The sequence below is a fragment of the Remersonia thermophila genome, chromosome 4 (genome assembly GCF_042764415.1).
Source record: "Remersonia thermophila strain ATCC 22073 chromosome 4, whole genome shotgun sequence".
NCBI classification, from domain to species: domain Eukaryota; kingdom Fungi; phylum Ascomycota; class Sordariomycetes; order Sordariales; family Chaetomiaceae; genus Remersonia; species Remersonia thermophila.
The window spans coordinates 834262-860563 of record NC_092220.1 but is presented as its reverse complement, the minus strand read 5'-3'; the positions used below and the strand labels follow the sequence as shown (position 1 = coordinate 860563).

The 26302-nt window shown below is 56.6% G+C and overlaps 6 protein-coding genes across 6 annotated transcripts; 3 read left to right on the top strand and 3 right to left on the bottom strand.

The window, feature by feature from the left end:
* Positions 1–3492: 3492 nt before the first annotated feature.
* On the bottom strand, positions 3493–4242 carry VTJ83DRAFT_4348 (uncharacterized protein; the record flags this gene model as incomplete). Its single annotated transcript, XM_071010827.1, has 4 exons — positions 3493–3527; positions 3596–3688; positions 3761–3996; positions 4055–4242. 4 exons carry the CDS (start codon positions 4240–4242, stop codon positions 3493–3495), a joined length of 552 nt encoding a protein of 183 aa, XP_070865798.1.
* Positions 4243–8673: 4431 nt separating this feature from the next.
* Positions 8674–10660, bottom strand: VTJ83DRAFT_4347 (uncharacterized protein; the record flags this gene model as incomplete). Its single annotated transcript, XM_071010826.1, has 6 exons — positions 8674–9270; positions 9348–9589; positions 9662–9842; positions 9897–9955; positions 10031–10516; positions 10582–10660. 6 exons carry the CDS (start codon positions 10658–10660, stop codon positions 8674–8676), a joined length of 1644 nt encoding a protein of 547 aa, XP_070865797.1.
* Positions 10661–11718: 1058 nt separating this feature from the next.
* VTJ83DRAFT_4346 (uncharacterized protein) lies at positions 11719–12866 on the bottom strand (the record flags this gene model as incomplete). Its single annotated transcript, XM_071010825.1, has 3 exons — positions 11719–11774; positions 11970–12323; positions 12431–12866. 3 exons carry the CDS (start codon positions 12864–12866, stop codon positions 11719–11721), a joined length of 846 nt encoding a protein of 281 aa, XP_070865796.1.
* A 2914-nt stretch (positions 12867–15780) lies between these two features.
* VTJ83DRAFT_4345 (uncharacterized protein) lies at positions 15781–18114 on the top strand (the record flags this gene model as incomplete). The annotated part of the gene is made up of 3 exons (XM_071010824.1): positions 15781–15909; positions 15969–16219; positions 16290–18114. The coding sequence occupies 3 exons, from the start codon at positions 15781–15783 to the stop codon at positions 18112–18114; spliced, it is 2205 nt and encodes a 734-aa protein (XP_070865795.1).
* Positions 18115–21198: 3084 nt separating this feature from the next.
* Positions 21199–22112, top strand: VTJ83DRAFT_4344 (uncharacterized protein; the record flags this gene model as incomplete). Its single annotated transcript, XM_071010823.1, has 5 exons — positions 21199–21282; positions 21348–21603; positions 21712–21923; positions 21986–22033; positions 22101–22112. The coding sequence occupies 5 exons, from the start codon at positions 21199–21201 to the stop codon at positions 22110–22112; spliced, it is 612 nt and encodes a 203-aa protein (XP_070865794.1).
* Positions 22113–24152: 2040 nt separating this feature from the next.
* VTJ83DRAFT_4343 (uncharacterized protein) lies at positions 24153–25869 on the top strand (the record flags this gene model as incomplete). Its single annotated transcript, XM_071010822.1, has 4 exons — positions 24153–24183; positions 24252–25444; positions 25517–25664; positions 25730–25869. The coding sequence occupies 4 exons, from the start codon at positions 24153–24155 to the stop codon at positions 25867–25869; spliced, it is 1512 nt and encodes a 503-aa protein (XP_070865793.1).
* Between the last annotated feature and the right edge of the window lie 433 nt (positions 25870–26302).

The window sequence follows — 26302 nt, the reverse complement described above, 5'->3', positions numbered from 1 at the left end:
CCGGGGTGAGATTTGTGCATAGTTGAGGGGACGCAGCGTGGCTGGTCGTCGTCGACTTCGACTTGCGTGTTTTTTGGCGGCAGCATGGTGGGTAGTGTTGTATCGTGCGGAAGTACAGCCACGCCGGGATACGCCCCTGCGCATCAACGCCCATGGTCCGCTACGATCTGATGATCTGATAGATGCTCGCTTCCTTGCCCCGGGGGGAAACCCGCCTTGGCAAGCTTCGACGAGCCTTCGGTCCCGGTCCGCTGACGTCGAGTGTCGCCCTAGCTGCGGTTGTCCCATGGCTTGGCAGGCACGTGTGTCGCAAAGTACAAGCATGCCTTGTGATGTTCAGGCTTTCTCGCGGGTTCGGCGCTAAGGTTTCTCGTATACTGACCAACCAAGAAGGAAGAAGTATGAAGTGATGTCCCTGACAGGCTGGTGTGGTAATGGCAATGGCATCTACTTCTGGAAACGTCGAAACTGAGAGGTGTTGGTGATGAACATTTTCTCACCGTCTTGGGGTCCGGGGCCATCTGGGCCATGCAACAGGATCGCTTGTCCAAGGTGCAAAGCTCAACTATCAACCATGAGTGCCTACGATGCCGGATGGCGCCATGCACATGATTGTGAAAGGGACGTGTATCACGCCGCCATGGTGGTTGAGGTGTGTTGGCCGCCATGGCGGCAAAAAGCCACCAGGCAGAAGCTCGCTAACAACCCCGACCTTGTTTGGAGCTCCCAGTCCCGAACTTGCGACCAAGACCGTGCAAATTCTAAGTGGGTAGCTGACGGTGTAATCCCCGATCATCTTCGGAGGTTACTTTCGCATTCATGAAGCTAACAGCTCGTCTTCTTAGGGTTGGCGGGGAGGAATGTCGTTGCATCTGCCAAGGTCGGGGAGCGTCCGCCCTGATAGGGATGGCGGGCGGTGTGGGGACCTGAGTGAGAGTGCCGCCCGGGGCCGTGAGGTAACGTTGCACACGGCCGGCCGGTCCGCGTCCGGGTCGCGTGCTCGGACGGGCTTGCAAGGCACCCCTCCCCCCCAAACTAGATCGATTGATGCCCCTTTCAATCCCACCCCTCTTACGCATGGACAACCTTGTTCTGCCGAAGTGTTCCAGAAGCCCGCGATGGTCTCTGCCCTAGCGTACTGACTGAGCAGTACGTAATCCCTAGGTAGCACGCCCTCCAGAGTGCCTGTCAGATTGGGTCGCAAGGCAGGAGACTAGGGTGTAATCTCGGCCCATGATCCGGACCCGATCTCGCCCCCATAGCCCCCCATTCTTGTAGCTGTTAAGCCACAACCCGAGCCGCCGTCAATAGCCCAATGGGGTCAAAGACAAAAAAAGAACGACCCCCCTTCTCCGCCCCCAAAAAACTCAAACGGGAAGGGGCATGGGCATCTTTACCTGGCTCCATGGACCCACCCAGCCATGCCGACTGCCCCACTCGTATGGAACGTCGGGGCTTGGCGACGGACAAGACTTGGGGTTACGGCCCGCGGGGGGCATAGGTCGATGGCAGGTGGTGATGTCATTGACGATCGACTTTCCAGAATGGACGCACACACCTGCGTGTTTTCGTCGCCGGTCCTCGCCGACAAATCTCCTGGGGGCGTTGTGGCGCGTGGCGGAGCGCGCATCCGAGTTCCATGCCGCTGCGGCACGGCGGGAAGCGAACGAACCGAGGAGGGCAGAGAAGAGCGGTCGCCGCTCTCAACGGCTTGTTCATAGGGTGAGGATCCATTTGAGGACGGGCGATGACGGTGAGGACGGATCGTCCATCCTTGTTGCTATGTACCTTGGGCCAGAGCTATCGGTGCCTCCAGGCTCTTCTTTGTTTGCATGTGTTGGTCGGTTTTTTTTTTCGTCTTGGGCTGGATGGAAATTTGACTGGTGCTGTGCCGCATGCGTCTCCACGAGTTTAAACAGACCACCCCATCACCATAGCATCGCGCGAAACGAACCGTAGCATCTCCAGCAACGCCGTGGAGTCGGAATAGAACATGATGTCGTATTGTTGGCTTGGAAAAACGCTTCGCCGGATGAGTCGAGTCGGACTACGGGTCAGCTTCATGCCACCCAGCACCTGCTGTACCTACACTACGCCTCCGAGCGGAGCGCTGCATGCTGAAAGATTCTCCTGGGAATGGAGGCGGCTACTGATGGTGCCGTTTAGGCGGTTTGCCGTGGCCAACGCAAAGCGGCGCTTCCACACGCGCGGGCCCGGGCCTTGAGGTACGCGAGATGCGCGATGATGCCGGCGGTGCTGTTAGCGGTATTAGCGGTCCTGGCCAAACCGCGGTGCTGGTGTTGGTAACGAAGTCTAGCACGACGTGCCCGGTGTTGCGTATTCAGCGGCACGAGAGAAAGGTCCAATTTTGCACCGTCAATGTTCAGAAACCACATTCCCCGACCCCCCCCCCCCCCCCACCAAGTCTGGAACACGTACGCCACGCACAGCCCGCTCTGCAATTTGACGCCCGAAGACCCGCATGATACGGAACCGAGCCTGCGGTTCTCCCCGATGCAGGCCTGCAATGGAGTGTGGCTGCGGCTTGGCATAATGTCGTTCAGGTACATCACGGGGAATGCGCTGCTCTCGTGCAACACCAAGCGCTGCGTCACCGGCCGTCGCTTAGGTCCCAGGCATCTCTAGGCTGGAGCGCGTGTCTACTTCATGCATACGGTTGGCAGCGAGATTGGGTGGTTGGACGGGGAGCAGAAAGCGTTTCTTCATGCATCGGTTTTGCTTCGTGGGGTCCGGAACGTCCCGTTTTCCTGCAGCATCAAGACATTTTCTGGGCCGTCGCAACGTCAAGATGGCAGTGTTTCTGGGCAGAAACCAACATGCCCCCCGCCTAAAGTCATGTGAGGGCTCTTTTGATCGAGTCATTGCCCAATCATGCCGGGTCGGGTGATAGCAAGGCAATCAAACATCGATACGACGTCGGTTTTTTTGGGGTTCATTAGGCAACGAGGGTTAGGGTGCCAAACGCTCACCCCTGAACAAACGTCATTCTCTGGACGACGGCCTAAACACAAGACCTGAGGTCGGTTTGGGAATCGGTGCATTGGAAGGCTCTGATGCAAGCTTTATGGAGCACCATTGTCTTCCTCGAGACCTCCCCAAGACGGCATCAGCATGACATGAACCAGCCAGTCTCCCAAGCCCACAAGGCCATCCAAACAGAGCCTTGAAATCAAACCCATGGAAACCCCAAAACTCCTAGATGGTCTATCCACATGTACAGCCCGCCCCGTGCCTCCAAGATGGTATCCCGCCTGATCCCAGTTTCCCGTCGTGTCTCTGATTAGACTAATGATACATCACACAATAATAATGAAAACGTCAAGTCGACAAGTGTGCCGACGTATGTTGCTCGTGAGGTTGTCGCGGCTTCGCTTCCCTCGCTCTATCGCGAAGGACTTTGCCAACCAGTCCATCTCGGCCAGAACAAGCACCCGGTTGTTGCTACTGATAACCGAGTGTCGCTACGGAGGGTCAATACGAGTATCCGTAGTCGGTTGCTGGGTCATCTGGTGCGCAGAAAAGTTAGTATCCTGGTGCCCGGGTTCTGGGACCGGAGATGGCAGGGGTGGCGTACATTGATAGTTTGCGTAGGCTTCGACATAGGCTGCCTGGTGGTATGCAACCTCCTCCGGCGGCGGTGTCCCATAGACGAGGTCCTCGACAGGTTCTGGATACGAACGGCTCTTGTTAGCCACGGGGCTTGGCGTGCAGTGACGGGACTCGCAGGACTCGAACTCACCATCACAGACAACGGGCTGACCTTCCCTCAGCAGGCCTTTCTTCTGTGCCCGCTTTTCAAACCTGGCGATGTCCTTGGGGTCCACGACACGCCCTCGAAGGATGAACCGGGTTTCCTTGGGGGGATTCTCGGCCTGGCGCTCCCGCATCGTCTTGATCATGTACATGTACTCGGATCCCTTGATGTACTTGGTGTCAAGGTTCCACTTCTTCAGCTGTGTCTTGTACTGCTTCTCGCTGAAGGAGGGGTCAGTTGGGCCGAGATGGAAAAGGAGAGGGGCTCCTTGGTTCTTACGTTGCTTTGAACCCGTACGACGTCTCCATCTCCACCATGACATCCTTCAGCTTCATGTTGAGAGTGATGTAGAAGTGGGCGATGAGGTCGCGGTACGGCTCCCAGTCCTCCGGCTTGGTGGGCCGGTAGGTCGCCGGCTGAGCCGGCTGCTGGGTCGGCTCGCCGTACATGCCGTAGTAAGGGTCCATGCTGGCCGGTGGTGAGGGTGATAAAGACTGGAATGGCTTGGGTGGCAGGCAGCGCCGACGGTCTACGAGGTGCTGGACAGGACTCGGTAATGTCGTCGTGGTTGTCTCGAAGGCGTGATGCTCTGAGACCCAGCCAGGCGAGCAGCACCGGTGGGGGAGGCATGGTGGACTTATATGATATCCACGACGATGTCCGGATGCATGCGATGGGACTGTGAATGGCATGGTCTCGTAAAGGAGAATGTGATGCCTTGGTGTTTGCTGCCTTGTGGTTCACGGCGGAGGAGGCTAGGCAGCTAGGGGGCCACTTGGACGGGGGTTGACGGATGTACATATGAGTCCAAGAAGGTTGCAGATGCCATGGCTTGGGCGGTGATCGACTCATGAATCCTCGACTTACCTCTGTTATGCCCCCCGGAAAGCCTCATCCACCCTGCGGACGGGGACACGGGTGGGGTGAGAAATCACACCCCCCTTGCTGCGGCCTTGGGGACCCCTGCGCCGAATAAGAGCCTTGCCCCTTGCTCGAGAAGGAAGACTTCTGGGTGTGCCCGAGGATGGTGGGACCGTTCCCCGGTGATGGCGGGCGCGTTGGACCCATCAACGCCATTGGTGTTGCACAAGTTCCTTGCAGACCTCACTCTGGCTGGCATTGGCTTCGTCTCCCCTCCAAAACGGGGACAAGGACGCAGTATCCGCGCAACAACAGCTTCGAGAGACGGCAAAAGGGAAGACGACATGAGACGTCAAGGAGAGGACAAAATAAGCTTACTGCGTGAACTGGGCGCCAGGTGATCGTTCCGGACGTGGCCGGCAACATGTCGGTCCCGCAGTTCCGCCAAGCTTCCAGGTTGGCGGGGCTCTTGGGCCAGATCCAGACCACGTCGAGGGCTGTCAGAGACCAGGGCGGCACCCAGCGGTCGGGACCGCGTCTTTACCGGGTCTCAGAGAACACGAAAACGGCGGAGTAACGCAACTGACTCCAGAACTCGACGGCGTGAGGCGCAAGCCTATGGGCATGCCCGTGGTGGTGGGGACCTGGATTTGCGGCTGCGGCGTCTGGCAAGTGGGAGAGGCACGACGGCGTAGGGGCGGTCTGGACGTGTGGCCAGAGCGGCTTTTTAGGAAATTTATTGTCTGAGAGATGGGAGGAGGGTTCCTGCCCGACAATAATGCTTGAGATGAGGGATCAAGCGGCGGTTTGGATCGGCTGGTCTGGAGGGATTGTCCAGAAGTGAGCCGTAATTACACACAGTATAGTACAAGTTCCGTTGGGTCGCATGGAAGGAGAACTTGTGCGACAGGCACAACCGCACGCCGGACGGTGGAGAACCGGACTCAAGCGTGCTGATTCAGGTCCGCGTGTTCAAGCGATGAGCTGGAGTCGCGGATGGGGTGCTGAGATGTCGGGTGGATGGATGGAAGCATCTGCTGTTGGCCTTTTTCATCGTTGCGTTATCTTCTGGGCGCACATTTTGGCCAAGTGCCCGTGCCGAGAAGGCTGCTCGCCCATGGTGCTCCCCTGGAGCCTGCCGGTTTTAGCGGCCCGAACATCGACCCTACGACGATAAGTGTGGGCAATTATTGAATTCAGCGTGGAAATTTCCAGGCAGCACAGGCAACACATCCCCGCATTCGGCCTCGCTCGATAGAAAGCACGGAACCTCCAGGTCTCCGCGGGAGCGATTGCCATTGGTCGAATCGGCTCGGTGTGATAGGCGCCAGCGTGGAATTGTGGAATTGCATTGGTTCTTCTTATTCTTGACCTCGGCTTTGATCAAGTCACACACTCAGGTGTGCAACGGAAATCAGGTGATTCAAGATTTTTATTTTCCAAAGTCCACCTTTTTTTTTTTTCTTACACCCATCATTTCCAGGCGAAGTAAGCAAATGCCGCACGCAAACCCCTGAATCCTACTTCCAATCGCCATCAAGCAAAGGTGTCCTCGCTTGCACGGCGTCCATCATACAGTGTATAGTATGTACGCAGTATGCTTGAATGTTTCCTGCCCAGGCTCAAACATCCTTAACCCCAACAAGGCGGATGGGGCACCCTAAGCCGCAAGATCCCTGGATCCCAAAAGCTTGATCTCAGATTGTTTCACCTCCACCCACACGCTTGGAAACGGGGGTTACGCGATTCCGATTCGCTCCCAATCTCCGACCAGCAGCAGCAGCCCCAACGCCCAGGCCATGACGTGCAGACTGGGCGATTTCAGATGTCGTGTGCAGGGAGGGCTCTGTACTGAAGCACTTCTGCAAACCGTGATAACACCGTTGCGGATGCGCATGCACTCCCCGTTTTGCCCTTGGCCGGCCACCTTGGCTGCCCGGCCAAGAAAGGTTTCCAAGATGGGCGCAGGCCGCGTCGCTGAAGATTCGCCAACCTCGGTCCCGACACGCAGCGGTTCGGAATTGCTTGATGACGGCCAAGCTGCAACCGCCGCTTTGGTGCAGTGGTACACGCCATCCGCTCGCACCTGGCTCGTCGATCGATTTGTCAATGGCCGCCGCATGCCTGCAGTTTGCAGATGTCATCCATATAACGAGGAGTGAAGCAGCCCCCATCGTTGGGATGTCCCGCCTTCGTCTTCGTCGCGCCGTCAAGGTCATAACCTTACTGATCCAAGGCCGCGTCCCCGGGGCGGCGCTGGCGGCGTTCGAACAACGGTGTGATGGCCGATTGAAAGCTTGCCGAGTGCCGCTTGTTTTTTTCTGTGCCTCATCTGAGCGGCGAGCGATGATGCTATTCCTACCTACTGCCCGGGCTTCGTGGCCACAACGACGCCCACTCGCGTTCCATTGGCGGTTGGTTTCTGCATCGACCAAAAGATTAAGCGCCACAGGCGCCGTGCGTCACACCGAGGGAGCGCGACTTAGCAAGCGAGCTTCCCGGGACCGTGATCCCTCCCAAACATGTTCTCTTGTGCCCTTGCAATAACGGCGGATGATCCTGCTAAACATCACGGTCCTACACGCCTGCATTTCGCGTGGGCGATGACACCACCGATCATCAACGTCAGCATTGTCCGCCAGCAACGGCTCGGAACCCTAGCGAAGCGGCAATACACCGTCGAACTGCCCATATCATAACCCCTGGCAGCGAAGTGCAGGGCTGATGTACTAACTACACAGTACACAGTAGTAGTAACTACTCCGTAGGAGCAGAAGAGTGGAGACAGCCCACGAGAACGCCTTGGCCCCAGCCTCGTGGCACGGTCTTGGCTCGTCAAGGACGAATAAAAAGACATCACGAGATACAAGGGACCATGATGGATTCCCTGTTGTGTAAGCAGTCAGATCCTCATTCTCATGTAGCACAATTCTAGAATTCCGACAACCATCATCGAGACGCAAGCGTGCGCGTGAGCTTAATTACGGCGAACAGAGCCATATGTCATGCAAGCTACGCTTGATGTCCAAGAACGCCGGCATTCGTACGCCTGCAGCATGCCCCTGGGCCCATGCATTTTGTATCACCGCGCGTGCTCCTCCGTAAGGGAGGAGTCTGATATCGAACAAAAATCTGGTAGCCATGTACATAACTTAGGAGGGGGCTATCTCACTGGCTGACCGTTATAGAAAGATTGCTCAAAGGCACAAGTTCCAACTACATTGACGGTTATTAATATCTCCCCATCAGCGGCCACCTTCATTACGTCTTGCATCAAACTGACATTCCAGCGACCAGCTTGCTCACCTCTCCTGCTTTCCCAATGGGGAGCAGTTCTACGGTGCAGCTTTCACCTCGTCGTTGACCTGGACACAACGGTCGTTGTCCTTTTGGCATGATCAAGCATGGCTAGGGGGGTCCTTGCGTTGACAGAGCTGTTTTCGTGACGCTTTGTAGAGCGTTTCAGCAGTAATTATTCCGCCCTTTGAGTCGAGAAAGTATTGTCGTACAGTTAGTGATCTATCGTTGTCAGCCACATGGTTGTGTCGTTAGCCACGCTCATTTTTACTCTTGTGGCGCATCCCTTCGATGAGGTCAGGCTCTCATATCCAAATGCAAATCTTTGAGAAGACAGGGTAACATATCTAGACAACGCCATGGAGGTTGTTGCAAAAGGAACACAGCAAGACCCTGTTTATAAACTTTATAAATCAGTAATTAATTACTCGCGACAATACAAAATAAATCCGACTCCAATATCCTTGAGCATTCAGTGGTCCGCTGGCCTCAGGCACCTCCGTGAACCCACCACTCCCCGTTTCGTACCCAGCTTTTCAACCACGGTTCCTTGACTCTCCACCGCCCTGACACCGATTGCCCCGTTCTTTCAGTTGCCCTCTCCTCACGGGCTTGAAAATTTCCAACTCCTACTACGAACGGGATCGGTTCTTCTTGTTGTCCCCTCGCCATCCGCATCCTCAAAATAACCAACCGACCTTTCCCCGTCGTACTTGGTCAACCAACTCGGATCAACCACCTCACAGCTCCGTGTGCAGTTTCCCCTTGATCGCCTCCTGGCCCTGCTCGGCCTTCTTCCTCGCCACCTCGGCTCCGAACCCTAGCTGGGCAACCACCCAGTCCCAGGTCCCCACCACGCCCTCCTTGACGCGCGCATAGGCGGTGCTGGAGGGTGTCGAGGTCCCGTACTTGAAGTACATGTACTGCTTCCTCGCCAGCGCGCGCAGCTCGTTCAGCGTCGACCCCTGCGGCACGGGCACGCCGTAGCTGTCCAGGTACGACTTGAGCTCGCTCTCGCTCCACGTCTCGAACAAGCTCGCCTTCGCGGCGTCGGTGGCGCGGGAGAGGTACGAGGTGGCCGAGGCGTAGGAGGAGCCGCCGGCCGAGGAGGCCGAGGAATAGGCGGACTGGGCGGCCGAGACGAGCTCGTCCCGCGTGGCGCTGGATTTGCTGGCGACCTTCTTGGCGGCGGCGTCGCCGCTTGAGGCGAGGTACTCCCGGATGTTGTCAGTCGTGAGGTCGTCCCAGGTCCAGGCTGTCCAACCGGAGGCGGCGCGGTGGGCGTGCTTGCGGACGAGGGCGCGGAGCTCGTTGGCCTTGGTTCCTTGGGGTACGGGCTGTGGCAGCGGGGCGTTAGCATGGGGAAAAGCTGACCTGGAAAGAGAGCGAAAGGACCGGGTGGGGGGAGACATACCACTCCGCGAGAATCCAGATAGCCTTTGAGGCGGGTGTCAGACCAAGTGTTGATGGCCTTGTCAAAGGCATCCTGGAGAGCCTGAGAAGCTGCATCAGTTGCCTTGGCGTATACAGACCCGACGTTGGATGTGGCCGCGCCGAAGGCCGACTTTGCCGTGCCGGTGACGGTATCGCCGAGAATCTCGGCCCGGTGCTTGCGAACCAAGGAACGAAGCTGGTTCAGCTTCGTGCCTTGAGGGACTATGCGACGGGTTGTTAGCCCCAGGTTATCGAGCCGGTGCGCGGTGAGCAGGCTCTCCACGGAATGCTTACCAGCGATGCCATTCTTGTCACAGAACTCCTTGAGCTGCGACTCGCTCCAAGCGTCGATCAACTTGTCAGTGAGGGAGGAATACGTGTCCTGCACGTTCTTCTTGGAGCTTTCGGCCTCCTCCTGCATGCGCAGGTACGCGAGGCGCGAGTTGCGGCGGACGGTAGCGATAAGTTTGTCCCGCTGGCATTGTGTCAGCCGAAGAGACCCTCCCCACACTTGCCGTCATGGACTTACAGTAGTTGGCTGAGGAGCGGGAATACCCCGAGTATCAAGCCATTCCTTTAGGTCAGACTCTGAATGGAGAGTTAATACCAGCGAGTCTTGCTTGGTTCAAACGGGCAGAGGTTGAGAGCTTGAGTGTCACATACCGCTCCAGGTCTCATACAACCAGTTACCAGGGTAGGCGGCTGCCTCGCCCGTCTTCTGCGTGATGGTCTCCCAGTTCTCGCGAATCTTTTCTAGAAGCGTATCGCGCTTCCGGGGCTGGGGCACGGGAATACCATGCTTGTCACAAAAGGCCTTGAGCTGGCTGTCGGTCCACGTATCAAGGAACCAGTCTTTGACATTGCCCCACGCATCCTGGGCCTTGTCCCCTGATTCATACCAGGTGGACTTGACGCGCTCCAGCAGCGAGTCGCGCGTGTCCTCGGCGGCCGCCTTCGAGTCGATGCCTTTCTGGGTTAGGTAGCCCGTCAACTTCTGAATGTCCCACTTCCGATACGGCTCGACCACGTTATCCTCCCAGTTCTTCTGGATCAGCTCCTCCAAGGTCTTGCGGTCGGCTGGGGTTGGGTAAGGGATGTCATGGTCCGAGAGCCAGCGCTCAAGCTCTGTCTCGTGCCACCTGTTGTAGGCTGCGAATGGTGACGTGTGTTAGCAACGGTCGACCGATTGGCCTCGGCTACGAAGCTCAACTCACCAGCATTGGAGAGCCAGGTGTTTCCAAGAGCGGTGCCGGCCACGCACGCCAGCGCGAGGATCGTTTTTGTGATCCTCATGACGAAGGTGTTGTTGTTCAGTCAATGAGCGGGAAGAGGGTGCTTCAATGGGGCTGTATTCTGCTGGCCTTGGCAGTTTACTCTGGCTTCAGCAGACGAACTTGGCACGAGGTTTCAGTGAAATAAAAGAAAAAAAATATGGTTGAGTTGAGAGTCGGAGGCTGGGCAGGCTTAAAGTGCCACACGAGCGTTGAGTGGCGGCCCATGGACGTCACCGGTTCCTCTTTGACTCGATGATCTCAGTTGCTGGCCAGCCGAAATGCATGATGCCGCCCACAGCGGGCCAGCTCAAGAGTGTGCTTGGGCCAGAATATTGCTGGGCGAGAACCTGGAAGTGATGCCAGAAGACTGACGTCATGCCTTAGCACCACTTACAGGATGAATCGCACATCTCTCGTTCTTATTGTGGAGCTTTCTGACTTGCTACCAGCCGTATCATTGATGTTCCATGGAAGCCCAGCATATGGTACGGCGTACAGGAAGCGTCTATGGCATGGACATTTCCAGGTCGTGAAATGCATGACGTCACCAGGATCGCCGTTGGAGCTTTTGTGACAGCAAAAACGGATCCGCTGATGCTGCCATCAGCTAGTGCACCATATATACCTGCTACTGCAACAGCTTTGACGCAACCCGAGCTGCCCAGGTTCACAACACAATACAAATCGCACGGCACCAGGAAACCGATGCAGCGTGAACGTGAATTGCAAAGAATCAACACTTATGGTATCTCTGTCTCAAGTATCACAGCTACCTTCATTAGAGACATCCCCGCCCTTCGTGTTACAATCCCACAGGAAATGGTCAAATAAAACAGATCAAAGACCCCCCCCCTCCACCAACCCCAGTACCTCAGTCGGAGCTCAATCCTGCTGTCCAACAGGAATAGCCAGGCTCTTGGAATAGTTGAACGTCTCTGTCTGGTATCCTTGCTGCTGTCAAGGTCGTTGAGACTCATACATGGCCGAGCATTATCTATCATCATCTACCAATCCTCTGAACTTTGTTGTCCAACAAGTCTTGTTAGACGTTGCCAAGTCCAAGCAGGTATCTTCACTTCAGTAGCCGGCACGGGGTTTCTCGTGCTCCTGAATACGATCGCAAGGATCCCGACCTGAAAATGGCACCCGGTTAGTCACAAAGCTTCGTCTGGCTGAGGCTAGGGACGATCGACCGATGGAATTGAGGAAGGTTTCCCGAGGTATCTTGGTTAGAAGCCAGACCGGACCGAACCAGAACGCAGAAAGCAGAACGGCCAAACGAAAGCAAAAGGCCACGAAAATCAAACAACAGTCGGGCAGCAACTCACCATACTCGCACATAACCCCAGCGTCTCTAAACTCCCTCATGAGCGCCATGCGTGCCGCCTCGGCCTGGCAGCGGAAGCTCCCAAAGCGGATCTCGAGCAGCACGCGTGCGCCGTCCGGGCTTTGGCCTCTATGGATGATATCATCGATCTGGTACACCATCTTGGTGTTGAGGTAGGCGCAAAGGCGGTGCCGCTCGACGATGTGGGGGGGGCCGCTGATGAGCAGCACGCGCGACCGCCGCCCGCCCTTGTCCTCCTCGGCCGATCGTACTCGGTTCCAGGTCACGCGGGCGCACAGGTCCGGGTGGTGCGGGGTCCGGAACCCGGTGGCGGCGTAGCGGGAGTAGAAGCGTTCTGTGGGTGGGTTGGGGAAGGGGTTGGTTAGCAATGACGGTCGTAACGCGGCATTGATGATACCTCGGGGGTGTGACAAGAACGACTCGCGGAAAAAGTTCTCTTACCGGCCCCCTCGCGATCGAAAAAGACCAGCTTGGCCGCGCTAAACGCATGGCCGCGTTCCGGTGCCGGGGGGTTGATGTGAGTAGCAAAAACGCGGCCGACGTCGCGGATGCCAGCCAGCAGCTCGTGGGTGGTCAGGTCCGGAGCCAGGCCGACCAGGAACAAGCTGCAATTCTCCTCGGCGGGGATTTCGGCGGACTGGTTGCGGGGCAGGCTGGGATCGCCTTTGTAATTGGGGGAGAAACCCATGAGCATCAGCTGGGCCATCTCCTCTTCTGTCAGCTCGCGGTTCGGGTTGCGGCAGTTCATCGGGTGGTAGTAGGAGCTCTGCTCGCGGACGCGGTGCAGGTGACGGTTGAGGGGAGCCAGCGCGCTTCCGGGCCTGGCGATGGCGGTGCTGTTGCTTGCAGTTGCGGAAGGCGCCGGATTATAGCCCATTCGAGAGCGGGCGAAGGACGGTGAGACGGGGGGCAGAGATTGGAGACGCAAGAACAGCTGCTGCTGGGTCAACAGGCCAGGGCCGCGATCGGGCTCTTGGGACGGGGGACATGGATTCCAGCTCCAAGGACTCGCAGGAGCCAAGGCGACCGGCGCAGCAGCATCAGGAACTTGAGGTGGCAGCGCCACGGGGCTGCTTTGAGCCGGCCACGTCCCAACCATGGGAATGTGGGAGGTGACCATGGAGTCCCGAGACTGAGACTTGCGTTGGCTGTCGTGGAGAATAGTCGAAGTGTTCATCGTTATGTCATTTCCCACAGAGGTAAAACCGCTGGGCTCCCGAACGGCTATGGGAATATCAGGAGTGCGTCTGAGTTGCTCGTTGACTCCTATTCCCAGGTCGATGCTAGACGGAATGGGCCACTGGGGAAACAGAACCGGAGCTGAGTATGAGGTGCTCTGTGGGCGAGGTGAAGAAAACGACGACAGCGGGATAAGAGGAGCCGGAGTCCAAGTGGGAGCGCGCCTCGGCTGGATGAGATTCGGCGCTTGAGAGCGACCGGACCCAGGGTCAGATCTAATGGGACCGAAGCCTTGCGGCGAAGCCTGGTCGGTTGCCGTAAGCTGAGGAGCGGTCGCAGAACCGAGAGACCACCGAGTGCTGTTGTTCGCCGTTGTCGAGGAAGAAGCAGCAGCAGAAGCCTGATCATGGCCAGCAGCTGGGTCGATGTCTCGAATCGGCTTGGATGGGGTCTGGTTGAGTCCCAGACGCTGGATCTCGGCAAGTCGACGCTTCTCAAAGTGAGTCCTCAAGAGATTTTGGCCGGAAGTGAGCTGCGACATCTTGTATCTGATGGTGCACTCATCCTTCGACTTGGGAGACTGGGTCTTCAACAGCGAAGGGTCCGTGTTCGGGGTCCATTCTGGCAACGAGCCTTCGGATCGAGTTCCCCATGCTGGCGTGGAAATCGGCCGGAAGGGACTAGACGAGTTAGTCGTTACCGAGTTCGATCCAGGTGAAGCCATGGCAGAACGAGCCCCGGCCGTGGGTGTAGGTGTCAGGGTTGAATAGTAGGACAAGAAGGGAGACACAGTAGGAAGAGTTGGAGGTTGAGCTGGGGTTATATCTGTTGAGGAGATTGCATGCCACTCTGACGCCTGGGTGGTGTTTATCTGCAAGTCGTCCTTGTTGCTGGCTTTGTCCGAGGTGGGAAACCACAAGAAGGCTCCATTCGAATGGGTGGTGGGAAAGACGAAATTCTAAAGAAAGCCCAACGCGTAGGGCTTGAGAATGAGAGAATCCAGGTTTCGATCTGGTTTGGTGCTGGAACCGGGCACGAGCAAAAGCCTAAAACCCAAGTCCTTTGGGTTCACTTGGGACGCAAACAAGATGCAGAATGGAGCCGCGGATGACAGAAACAAGGCCACAGTCCTTGAGAAACCAAAAAAGACCCAGAGGCCAGTACTGAAGTTGAATTCGAGTCTCTTGGGGCGGATGACCGGTAGCATTGAGTTGAGACAAGATGGACTAATTCGTCGCGGGAGAGTTTTCATGTTTTCTGTACTTTCTGCAAGTTTCTGTAATATTTCTATCCTTTGCTGTTTTTCACCCCCAATGTTCTAGGGCTATATGAAGATAATTATTGAACAAAGCCAAGTAAATCCGTACAATAGCTGAAATTTGGCGTATGGTGGGAGTAAAGCAGACGAAACTTGAATCATCACGTGGTATTCTTTTTTTACTTTGGCACCTAGGCAGGCAGTTGGTAAATAAGGTACCTGGTTAATGACCCTTGGCGAACAACGTTAATCCTGAATGTTAAAGATCTTTTCCACCGTTCTTCCAAGAGCTAGCGCCCCGACTCTAAGTGTCCACGAACACCAGGAGCGCGCAAACTCAGACGAAATGTGAGCTGAAGCCTGGATTGATAGACAGAAAAGTTGTGCTAAATTCTCGAAAATCAAACTGCGGCAACTTATTCTGTAATTTGATTCTCCATTTTATCCCAAACAAGACACTTCGCTTCACGATAGCAACGGCGAGTCTAGACAACAACTACTTTGCACATTACATCCAAGATGCAACGAGTTCCCAAGGTTGGTTGAAGCTAAGGATTGACAACACCGATCCCGGACTTCCAGGAGCCCTAGTCGCTCCATTCTTCGTCCACTTATATACGGTACTGTGATCTCGAAGGTAGGATAATTCATTATGTCGAATCGCCCCCCAAGGCAGCATCGACAAGGCTCCGAGTTGTATGGCTGTTTATAAACAAAAAAGACAAGGCTTTTCGCATGGATAGAGTCCTATATTTCATATCTTGTTTCATTGGTCGCTTTTGAGAGGGTTGTTGGACAAATGGATGAAGACTTGGGCATGTGTGAGTCTCCCAATTTCGACACCGAGGGGATATCCAGCCCGAACTCACGCCGAGACAATCGGTGTCCGAATGCGCGAGGGTAGGAGGCTGAGGCAATCAGCCACTCGCCGGTAATCCGCCCTCCATACTTCCTACGCTAATGCTTGCAAAGTCATTGGTTACCTAGGTCTTATCCACTGAATAGCTGCTGACTCGTGGCAGGTGACCGAGGCGTGGTCTTGGGGGGCGTTCCGCCTACCGCGCCGCGTTGTCTCAACTATGCCTACCACATCCAGTGTCCCGCTGGCCCGCTGGCATGCTCATCTAAGTTAGTCTGGTCGGCCTCTGCGTATATCCAGGCTGCCAGTCATGTGCATGGCAGATCGCAAACACAATAGAGTATAAAGTAGAATAAGTCAAGGCTCTCGTAGCATCGAGCCCACCATTTCATGTTTTTGCGGCTGCCCGTGTCTTGACAACTCCCAACTTGGCACCTGAAAGCTCCAGATCACCAAGGTACCTAACTGGTGGAGGTATACTACTATATTGATACCATGCCGCCAGAGAAGCAATCCCTGGACCTGGGTGTTGCTTCGCCCATTGTGCAGGACAACATCGGAACTCCTGGCAACTCTAGCGCGAGCTTGCCATTGGATGATGCCTTTTCAATCCAGCGCGCAACGGTCAGTGATTCCAGCCCATCATGCTGGGCAGTTCGTTCCTTGATGCTGACTTGGCAAAGCAACACCTCGCCCTGTTGCGGCTGTTCGAACGCATCTACCATGATATCGCCACTCACCCGGACCGTGGGGGCAAGCTTCCGCCACCCCCCCGACGGCTCACACGCATCGCAGATGCAAGGCAGTGGAGCATCCAGTGTCTCCTCATGAGCGCCGAGGTCCGATACCCGCGCTACCTCAGCCTCCTTGAAGACTGGATTGGCAACCATGCGGCGGAAGCCAGCAGTCCTGACCGATGGCCGCTCCCACCATGGTAGGTTGCTCGTCGACTGGGGCGAAGGCCAGATCTGGCTAATCCGGAATGCTTCTTTCATCGCCCACAGGGATGTTGTCATTCATCTGTATTGCCACATGCTGAACCCAGACCGGTTCCAGAAAGACCTCGAGCTCAATTTTCCTCGAGTGTGGAAAGCCGGAATCGAGTTTCCCCTGGCACGCCTCATCCAGACCTCCTACTATCTCACCGACCAAGCCTCCGAGCTGGAGTGGAAAAAGAAGCAACCTGGCGAACCCTACCAAACCATCGAGTTCAACGCCGAGAGCAACCGGTTCGATGTGGCCGGAAAGGGTGCGTTCGATATTCGCCAATACCGCTGCCTGTCGGAAAACTGTGCTTCCCACGGCACACCTTGCCCGCAGACCATCCCGATGGGGGTTTGGTCCCAGTTCCGCTTGGGCCGAGCATTGATCCGGTGTCCCAAGTGCACGGCTGTCTACGCTCGGCCTCGTTTTCTTGATGATGACTTCCTTTTAGAGTTCGGGCGGGCCGCGTTGAATATCCCACTCTTCAACCTCTGGCTCAAACCTCTGCCTCAGTTCCATGAGTTTGGTTATATCCACAGCCTTGTACGCATGGTGGACAAAGATCCCGACGGCAACGATCCGACCACTCCGGCCTCCCTCCACCGCTATGTCATGTTCCTGAAGCTCTTCAGGGACCACCAGAATGAAGCTAGCATGCTCGTGCCTACGCTGGACATCGACCTGTTCTGGCACACGCACCAGCTCCGCCCGTCTGCTTATCGCGCTTATTGCATTCAGCACATTGGCCGAACCATCTCGCATGACGACTTTGTAAGCTCCGGGCTGCGCGAGCATGCCGTGTATAAAACGGCCGTCCTGTGGGCCAAGAGCTACAGGCAGCTGTACTGCGACCCGTACGGCCCATTCGACAAGCTACAGCAGCTCTGCTCGGCCATGGAACTCCTCCTCAACCACGAGAAGTTGCGTGATGAGCGCCTTGCCGAACAGGACGAGGCCGCAAAAACACTTCTCAGCAAAGTAGCCGCCGTCGAGGAGGAGTTAAGGGCCGTTAGTAATCAGCAATATAGTGCCCAAAGAACCGCCAACGACCTCAAGCAGCAAGTAGCCGACCTCCAGGAAGCCCTCTCCAAATTCACACCGCGCGTGCCGTTGCTCCCCAACAAGACGTGGGGATACTTCTCCGAGTTTGACGCCGAAAAGCGCAACGAGCTGCGCGCGAAGCTGAAGTGCGTTCTTCGAGACCTCAAAAACGCTGAGCACCGTCTCCGCTCCCTGGTGTCGCAGCACAATGCGGCGAGCAAGGAGCTCCACCAACTCCAAACGCAGCTTCGGGACGTGCCCAGGAAGCGGTGGAGGATCGAGTTTTCCTTTGAGGCCGACTTAAAACCCCTCGAAAGGAAGGCCGGGCAGATCGGATTCAAGCGGCCAGATCATTCCACTCCCGGCAGCGGACCGCCCTCGGCGAGCATTGGCGCCATTGTATCTCCCCCACAACCGATCGACGACGCGATAGATTGTCAGCCGCCGCGCAAGTTAGTCACCTGGCGCAGCTCTTGGGAGGATGCGTGTAGCCGCCCGCCCCAGGCGTTGGTGACGATGGCGCCGGCCGCATTGACATTCGCACCGAATCAGCAGGTGCAACAAATCTATCTTACCGGCCTGACGGGAGGATCGGGAAACGGGTTCGGAGATGGAGACAATAGAAGCAATGACAGAGGCAGCATTGGTGGTGGTGGAGGAGGGTGCGGTGGTAGTGGTGGAGGAGGGTACGGTGGTGGTGGTGGAGGAGTGTGCGGTGGTGGTGGTGGTGGCGGGTGTGGAGATGGAGGAGGAGGAGGAGGAGGAGGAGGAGGAGGATGCGGTGGCGGCGGTGGCGGTTGCTAAGGCAGCTGATGAATGGGTTGCCACCGGTCTGTGTTGATTGGAATTAATATTCCTGGATGGATCGCCTTCTCGGGCTGTGAGGGAAGAAACTGAACATCAGAGGGAAAACAAATAATAAACAGAGGGGCAACTGAGGGAACATCATGTCTTCCATGACACAAATATGGCCATCGGCACCGGGGCGGCTCTAATCCGACCTCACCGGGCCAATTGCCGAGTGGCCACACGGAAGGGATGCCGGAAGCTTTGGTTCCCCGTGTTTCCGTCTTAACGCCGGTGCAGGTTGGCCCTGGAATATCCTACCTCCGATGTTGTCGACGCGCTATCCCATTTCCAGGTAGCCATGGTGGAGCCGATTCGCCTTCGCATCATTCTTGAGGAAAAAGAGCCACCACGGCGTTACAGGACTAAAAGGAGAGCATTCCCCAAAATGCCACCATGGGGAATTTGCTGGGCTGATATCAATTTATAGATTACCGACAGCTATTTTTGTTCTCGGAATCCAGATGGCTACACCACGGGACAGCAACAGCGGCCCTGAGCCGACGCATTCACTGCGCCTTCAGGAGAAGAATAGCCGAGCTCTGGAGGACTCGGAGGTAAGCGATGATGCTGCCAAGGCCGTTGAGGACGACAGTCAGGACCTGACTTCACGCCTCCCCTTCTCGAAAGCCCGGTGCATCGCCCTCGTCGTCACCCTGGCCGGCGCGAGCTTCTTGAATGTAAGTCAAAGAGCAAAGAATCGACAGAAGAACCCCTTGGACCGGGCGACTTACACAGACAATAGACGCTCTCGGGGCAGGCGGTTGTCATCATCCTCCCCACTATCGGCGAAGACCTCGGTATCCCTGAGGCGCGGCTGCAGTGGATTCTCTCTGCTTATGCCCTCACTTTTGGCTGTTTCCTCCTTTTCTGGGGACGAGTCGCCGACATCTATGGCAAGCGAAAGATCTTTGTGGCCGGCTCAGCATGGTTCTCCGCGACGACACTCATCAACCCTTTCTTGCCAAACGAAATCGCCTTTGATCTATTTCGGGGGCTGCAGGGCCTGGTAAGCGCTTGCATTGTCTTGAGCCAAGCTCAATGTCGGAAAGAAAAGCAACTCCATAATGCTAACTGGGCACAGGGTGCTGCCGCTAATGTTCCGACGGCCATTGGCATCCTGGGAACTACATTTCCTCCGAGCAAGGCCAAGAACTATGCCTTTAGCTTCTATGGTAAGACGGGTCCAACCTATGACACTGCCATCGCTCAGAGTCCTTCCGCTAACATATCTGGGAAGCCGCTGGAGCACCCCTAGGAGCCGTGGTGGGCAACCTTCTCGCCGGCATCATTGCCGAGTATGCCTCGTGGAAATGGGTCTTTGTATCCATCGCCATCGCAGGCTTTGCCATCACCGCGGCGGCCATCTTCGTCATCCCGCCCCCTCCAACCCCGCCCCCTCGCAACCCCGATGGCTCAAGACCATCCATCGACTGGCTCGGCGCCGTGCTTGTCACCGTCGGCCTCCTGGCCCTCCTGTTCGCTTTGACCGAGGGCAACTTTGTCGGCTGGAAAACGCCCTGGGTCATCGTGCTCATCATCGTCTCGGTCCTCCTCATTGTCCTCTTCGTTCTCTGGCAGCACCGCCTCGAGAAAACCGGCAAGCTAGCACCCATCATGAAAGTATCCAATTTCCGCAACCCACACTTCAGCGCCGCCATGGTCATCATGGCCCTCTTTTTCAGCAGCTTCAACGGCTTCCTCGTCTACGCCACCTACTTCTACCAAGACTACCAGGGCCTCTCCCCGCTCCAGACCACCCTGCGCTTCCTGCCGACGGGCATAACGGGTTTCCTCACCGCGGCCGTTGTCTCTCAGCTTTTGGCGCGTATCCCAACCTACGTGCTCCTCACCGTCGGCAACATCTGCGTCGCCGTGTCATCCTTGCTCTTCGCTACCCCCATCCCGCCCAGCACCACCTACTGGGCCTGGTCCTTCCCCGCCATGGTGCTCTCCGTCTTTGGCGCTGATACCACCTGGCCGTGCCTGATCCTGTTCACGAGCCGCTCCTTGCCGCCGGCAGACCAGGCTGTTGGCGGAGCGCTGGTGAATGCTATGGGCCAAGTCGGGCGTGCCATCGGTCTGGCTGTCGCCACGGCCATTCAGACGGCGGTGATGGCGAGCGAGCGCGGAGTCCCTGTGCAGGAGGTCGGGTCAATGGTGCCATGGGACGAGCCTACGTTGCTTGGTCTTCGTGCGGCGGCTTGGTGGCATGTCGGCCTGGGCTTTTCTGCACTGTTTGTGGTTTTGGTCGCGTTTAGGGGGACGGGGATTGTGGGGAAGCCTGCTGAGAACGCTGGCCATTCAGGAGAGACTCCGGCGCAGACGCAGAGGAACAGTCAAGGGGAAGAAAGCAAGGTCTAATGCAGGCGTTAATGATAGGAGCTTGACGACCATATATAGAAAAATATTCTTGCAAGTAATGAACTGGTTATTTACGAGGTGGTCCTATGGATGCTTGCGAAGTGACGCAACCCAATGCTACCAGTGCAGAGCGGTCCACGAACTCCCCCAGCCCTCATACACACAAGAGCCGATGGTTGGTTTTGGGTGTCGTTCAAGCTAGCTCCTCGTCTACCTCCTCTGCTTCAAACACACGTCTGCCTGCAGTGTGTCACAGACTTCCGTTTGCATTATTCGGTGTCGAAATACCGTGTAATTAAGCAAGCTTCTTTCATTTGTTGCGCTCTCGGAACGACCACTCCCGCAATGGTACCTCCAGTGCACTTCCACCATCCTGCTAATTAACCTCACCCTTGGGATGCCGGGATTTCTGCACCCCGCAAGTCCGAAGCAACCCAAAAAGCGACCCCATGCCACCTTCACTCATCTGGAAGTAAGGAGCCCCAAAGGTTATTATTGATATAGGATGACGATTCAAAAAAGCACACATGGCTCACATGGCCTCCCGCGGGGGTCCCTCCCGCGTACTAATACCGTGCCGTCTCCTATCCTCATCTGATGACCCGGTTTTCTCTCCCCCATCGCAAGCCACCTCGGTGAACATACCCTTTCCCAACAGCGCCACGGCCAGCCACCATCATGAAAGCCCTTCTGTCCCTCACGGCCCTCGCAGCCCTTGCGGCCGAGACCGTCTCGGCCCACTACATCTTCCAACAGCTGTCCGTCGCCGGGACCAAGTACCCCCTCTGGAAGTACGTCCGGCGCAACAGCAACCGGCCTGGCTCCAGAACGGGCCCGTAACGGACTTGGCCTCGACGGACCTGCGTTGCAACGTCGGAGGGCAGGTCAGCAACGGCACCGAGACCATTACGGTGAGGGCTGGCGACCAGTTTACCTTCCATCTCGACACGGCCGTGTACCATCAGGGTCCCACCAGCCTGTATATGTCTCGTGCGCCGGGCAAGGTGGAGGATTACGATGGCAGTGGCCCGTGGTTCAAGATTTATGACTGGGGGCCGACCGGGAATAACTGGGTGATGAGGGGTATGTGAATCCACTCTCCCTTTCGCACTTATCTACAGCATCACCCTGTGCTCTGATGAGGATAGCCTTGGGGGAAATGGCCAACATGCTTACCCCGCCTTACTACAGACTCATACACGTACAACATCCCCCGCTGCATCCCCGACGGCGAGTACCTCCTTCGCATCCAGCAGCTGGCGATTCACAACCCAGGCGCGACGCCACAATTCTACATCAGCTGCGCGCAGGTCAAGGTCACGAACGGCGGCACTACCAACCCAACGCCGACCGTGAACATCCCCGGCGCGATCAGAAGCACAGATCCCGGATATACCGTCAATGTGAGTCCGCGTGGGCGAGCAAAACAATGAGTGTGAAAAACTGACCCATTTCACCCTTGTAGATCTACAACACCAACCTGGCCAACTATGTCGTCCCGGGACCGCGCGTGGTAGGCTATCTATCTGCCCGTCTGGTAGGAATGATGGCCTCACGAAGGGTGCTGACAAAACTACTAGTTTTCCTGCTAATTGGCGGGCTTCAACGGGAATGGAGATGTCTGCATAGTTACGAGACACTTTCCAACCAGGCCGCAAGTCAATTACACGACAGTCAGGGCTTGGCTGGGCAGAAAGCAAGTTATGGACTCAGTTGTGTTCGTTGGGAGCCACATAGTCGAGCTCGCATTATTGATAATCAACCACCTCGGGTTCCCAGCCAGCGTTCAGAGATGTCTTGCTTCTGTCTTGTTTTGCATATTGATTCCACTTGTGAAGCTTTCGCCGTGGTCTCACTGTACCTTTCTGTTGCAGTAGCAGGTATATATGGTGCACTAGCTGATGGCAGCATCAGCGGATCCGTTTTTGCTGTCACAGTTATGAGCCCGGTTCTCTTCTGTTTACGCAGCGGTATGTTGATAACTAGTGCTACCTGCACTGTAAAAGTCACATACAATGAGAAGGCTCTGAGTTCGAAACCTGTGTTTGCACCCCTGACACCCAGAAAAGGACGTTTTTAGGGTGGCGTCTGATAAATAAAACACCCGGGCACCCCTGGGGGGTGCGATGGAGGATAGAGATGAAATTTCCTCTAACTCCAAGTCAGGGATAAATAAGTGCACCAGGGGACTCAGACCTCGACTACTCGCCTCGGTCTGGGGGGTGTGTTGCAGTAGCAGGTATATATGGTGCACTAGCTGATGGCAGCATCAGCGGATCCGCTTTTGCTGTCACACTTTCATGCTTAACATACCTAAGGTGCTGAATGATATCTGTCGCCTCCGAAGGCAACGTGATCAGCGCAGCTCCGACTCCTCCGCATGCCATACCTGGCCTCGGCCAGCAGCGTCTTGATGATGATCGGATCAGAGTATTTGCGCGGGAACATGCTGGTAAAATGGGTGCCGTAGTGAGAGCTAGGGTCGTTTGTTCGTAGCCTCGCCAACCAACATGAACGGCTTCAAGACGACCTGAAAGCTGGACCTATGAATAACTACCAGACCCGGGCCTGAACACTGCGGGTGGCTGTAGGGCCCCACTCCAAGCCTATGAAGTAATTATTCGCCAGCGACGTCGACACGGTTGTCGACTGTGCAGAGTAAAGGCCGCTCATACTCATGCCTCCAGGCTCTCCTAGGCATACTTAATTACTCGACTCAATGTCAGTCAGCCTTTAGGCGACGAACCGCCGATGCATGTCAACCCTGACGATGGCTGGAAGGACTGCGTTTCGTTTCCCAGGAACTGGCTAGAGTTTTCATCATTCATTTTTGTTTTCATTGCCGGCTCATTTCCCATGATGCAAATGACCATCGTAGACACAGCACGCCTGCATAGGCTCTCTACTACTCGAAAGCCGTTCAGCAAAGACCAGTCTGTTGGTCGATTTTCATCATGGTACCTCCAAGCAAAGAGGGTCATTGTTCTTGCGATGCGGGGGATCTCGAGCGCTTTGACAGCCCCTCCATGTAGGAAGCGGAGCATCCATCGCAAACAAAATGCACCATTGAACAGTCTCCCGAGCGGCGAATCCACGAGGAACGGGTTCGGAAGCTTTTCCTGGGAAAGTTTGCACTTCACCACTCAGTCTAGCCACTTGGCAAGAAGGCGATATGACTTGGCGGCTGACCCGGGTATGACGCGCGGATGCTGAGCCACGCGCATGACGGCATCTGAACCTACCGCCAGGATCCCGCCCCGCTGAGAGGCAGCCCGTCATCATCATTTCCTGAGTCGGACATCCAACCGAGTGGGCCTGTAGCGTGATCGGATGAACCACCCGCCTTTTCACAGCCTCGATGACTCGGTGCTCTGTGCGTTGCGCATGCTCTCTTATGTTTCACGTCTTTTCTCTTCCTTTAGGTACTTGTACGGTCTGGCAGCTTCGTTTTGCTCTTTCTCACCGCTCTCCCTTCCAGCAACAGCTCCTGACGGACCCCAGGCTACCCCTCCCTTACACCGTCCACCAACCACTCTTCATAGCAACATTCAGGCTTGCATCCCTCGACATACCCACTTATCAAGCGAGGCGCGTTTCTACGACCATTGATTAGGCATTCGGACCAGATCAGCATGTCCTACCCAGGATACACGCCATACGGCCGTGAGTGACGCCCGCCCGGGTTCCCTAGCAAATGAGCCCGTTGTAACTGATGCACCGGAACACTGCAGAACCTCCGCCGCAAGGAGGTTACTACCAACAGCCTCCCGCTCAACAGCCGTATGGCGCTCCTCCTCCCCCGGGGCCCCCGCCCGCTCAGCAACCATCCTACGGCGGGTACGGTCAACCGCCCCCGCCTCAGCCCCCTTACGGACAGCAACCATACGGACAACCAGCCTACGGAGCGCCGCCGGCACCACCCCCGGCTCAACAGTATGGCGCTCCTCACGCACCTTCTCCGCAACCATACGGCGCGCCAGCCGAACTCTACGGAAGCCACCCGCCCCCTCCCCAGCAACACAACGCCGCTCCGCCGCCGGCTGGTCAGTACTACCCCCCACCCTACGGCGCGCCCCCTCCACAGCAGCAGCAGCAACAACCGGGATACGGTCAATACCCACCCGCATCGTCTGCGCAACCGCCCTACGGCCAACAACAACAACAGCAACAACCACCCTACGGTCAGCCCCCGCCTCAGCAGTACCCACCCTATGCCCAGCAGCAGCAACACTACCCGCCAACGCCCCCGTCCTTGGGCTACGGCCCTCCCCAGATGATCGCCTGGAACGGCGACGCTGACGCCAACGCGCTGCGCGCCGCCATGCGGGGATTCGGCACGGATGAGAAGGCCCTGATCCGCATCCTGGCGCCCAAGGACCCTCTGCAGATAGCCACCATCCGCGACGCCTACACCCGCCTGCACAGGCGCGACCTCGTGGCCGACCTCAAGAGCGAGACGAGCGGGTGGTTCGAGGCGGGGCTGATGGCGCTGGCCCGGGGGCCCTTGCTGGCGGATGTGCACCTGCTGAGGGAAGCCATGGCGGGCGTCGGGACGAAGGAGAAGGCGCTGAACGACGTGCTCCTCGGCCGGTCGAACGCGGACATGCAGGCCATCAAGTCCGAGTATCACCGCGTGTTCCACAGGAGGCTAGAGGATGACGTGCGCAGCGATCTAAGTATGAAGACGGAGCGGCACTTTATGATTGTGCTGTCGGCGCAGCGGGCCGAGGACTCGGCGCCGGTCGTCAAGGGCGACGTGGACCGGGACGTGGACGATCTGTACAACGCGACCGAGGGCAAGATCGGGACGGACGAGATGAAGGTGTGCAGCATCCTCAGCAGGAGGAACGATAACCAGATCCGGGCGATCGCCTACGAGTACCAGCGGAGGTATGCAAGGAACTTGGAGGATGTCATCCGCAAGGTACGTTTTCCCTCGCCGCTTCAGGAGACCCTCGGCACCGCAAGACCGCCGTATCTGACAGGTTCTTTGCAGGAATTCTCCGGCCACATGGAGGACGCCCTCCTCTTCCAGCTCCGCAACGCCGTCGACAAGTACATGCATCACGCCATCTTACTCGAGGCCACCATGGCCGGCGCCGGGACAAAGGACTATCTACTCGTCAGCAGGATCGTCCGCTACCGTAAGTGATGCCCAAGACGTTGCAGTGGGGGGCGAGAGAGTGAATCACATGCTAACTCCGCGCAGACTGGGACCCGAACCACATGGCTAACGTCCGGGCCGCGTACGAAAAGCGGTTCCATCGTAGCCTTGCCAGCAGGATCAAGGGCGAGACGAGCGGTGACTACGAAAGGTTGTTGCTCGCATGTATTGGGGAGAGGGTCTAGGATGCGTTGTGTTCTTCCTGTCTGTAATGTCTTTTTGTCGAAGGGTGTTTTGGGGAGTTTGGCGGTTTGGTCAGAGCCAGCATTCCGCATCGGTATTTTACTCCAACGGCAACGTGTAACGCAACGAGTTCCCTATCCGCCAATCTTTTACGAGATTCCTCGGGCCAGGGACTTTACATGGGCCTAGGGAACCGTACGAGCGAGCTTGACGCCAGATTGGCAATCATGCCCCTGGATTCTCTGCCCGATACACACACAGGTACAAGTCGCCTGCATTAAACCCGCCCGTGAATGGCCCGGCCCGTACAGCTTGATGTACTATAATCCGGTTCCGCCTCGGTGGCTCCCACATGTTCGTCCACCTTGTTCCTACCATTCCTACATCAGGGAGGTGTGTACACAGCAAGGAGGACAGAGACCGTTGACGTTATGG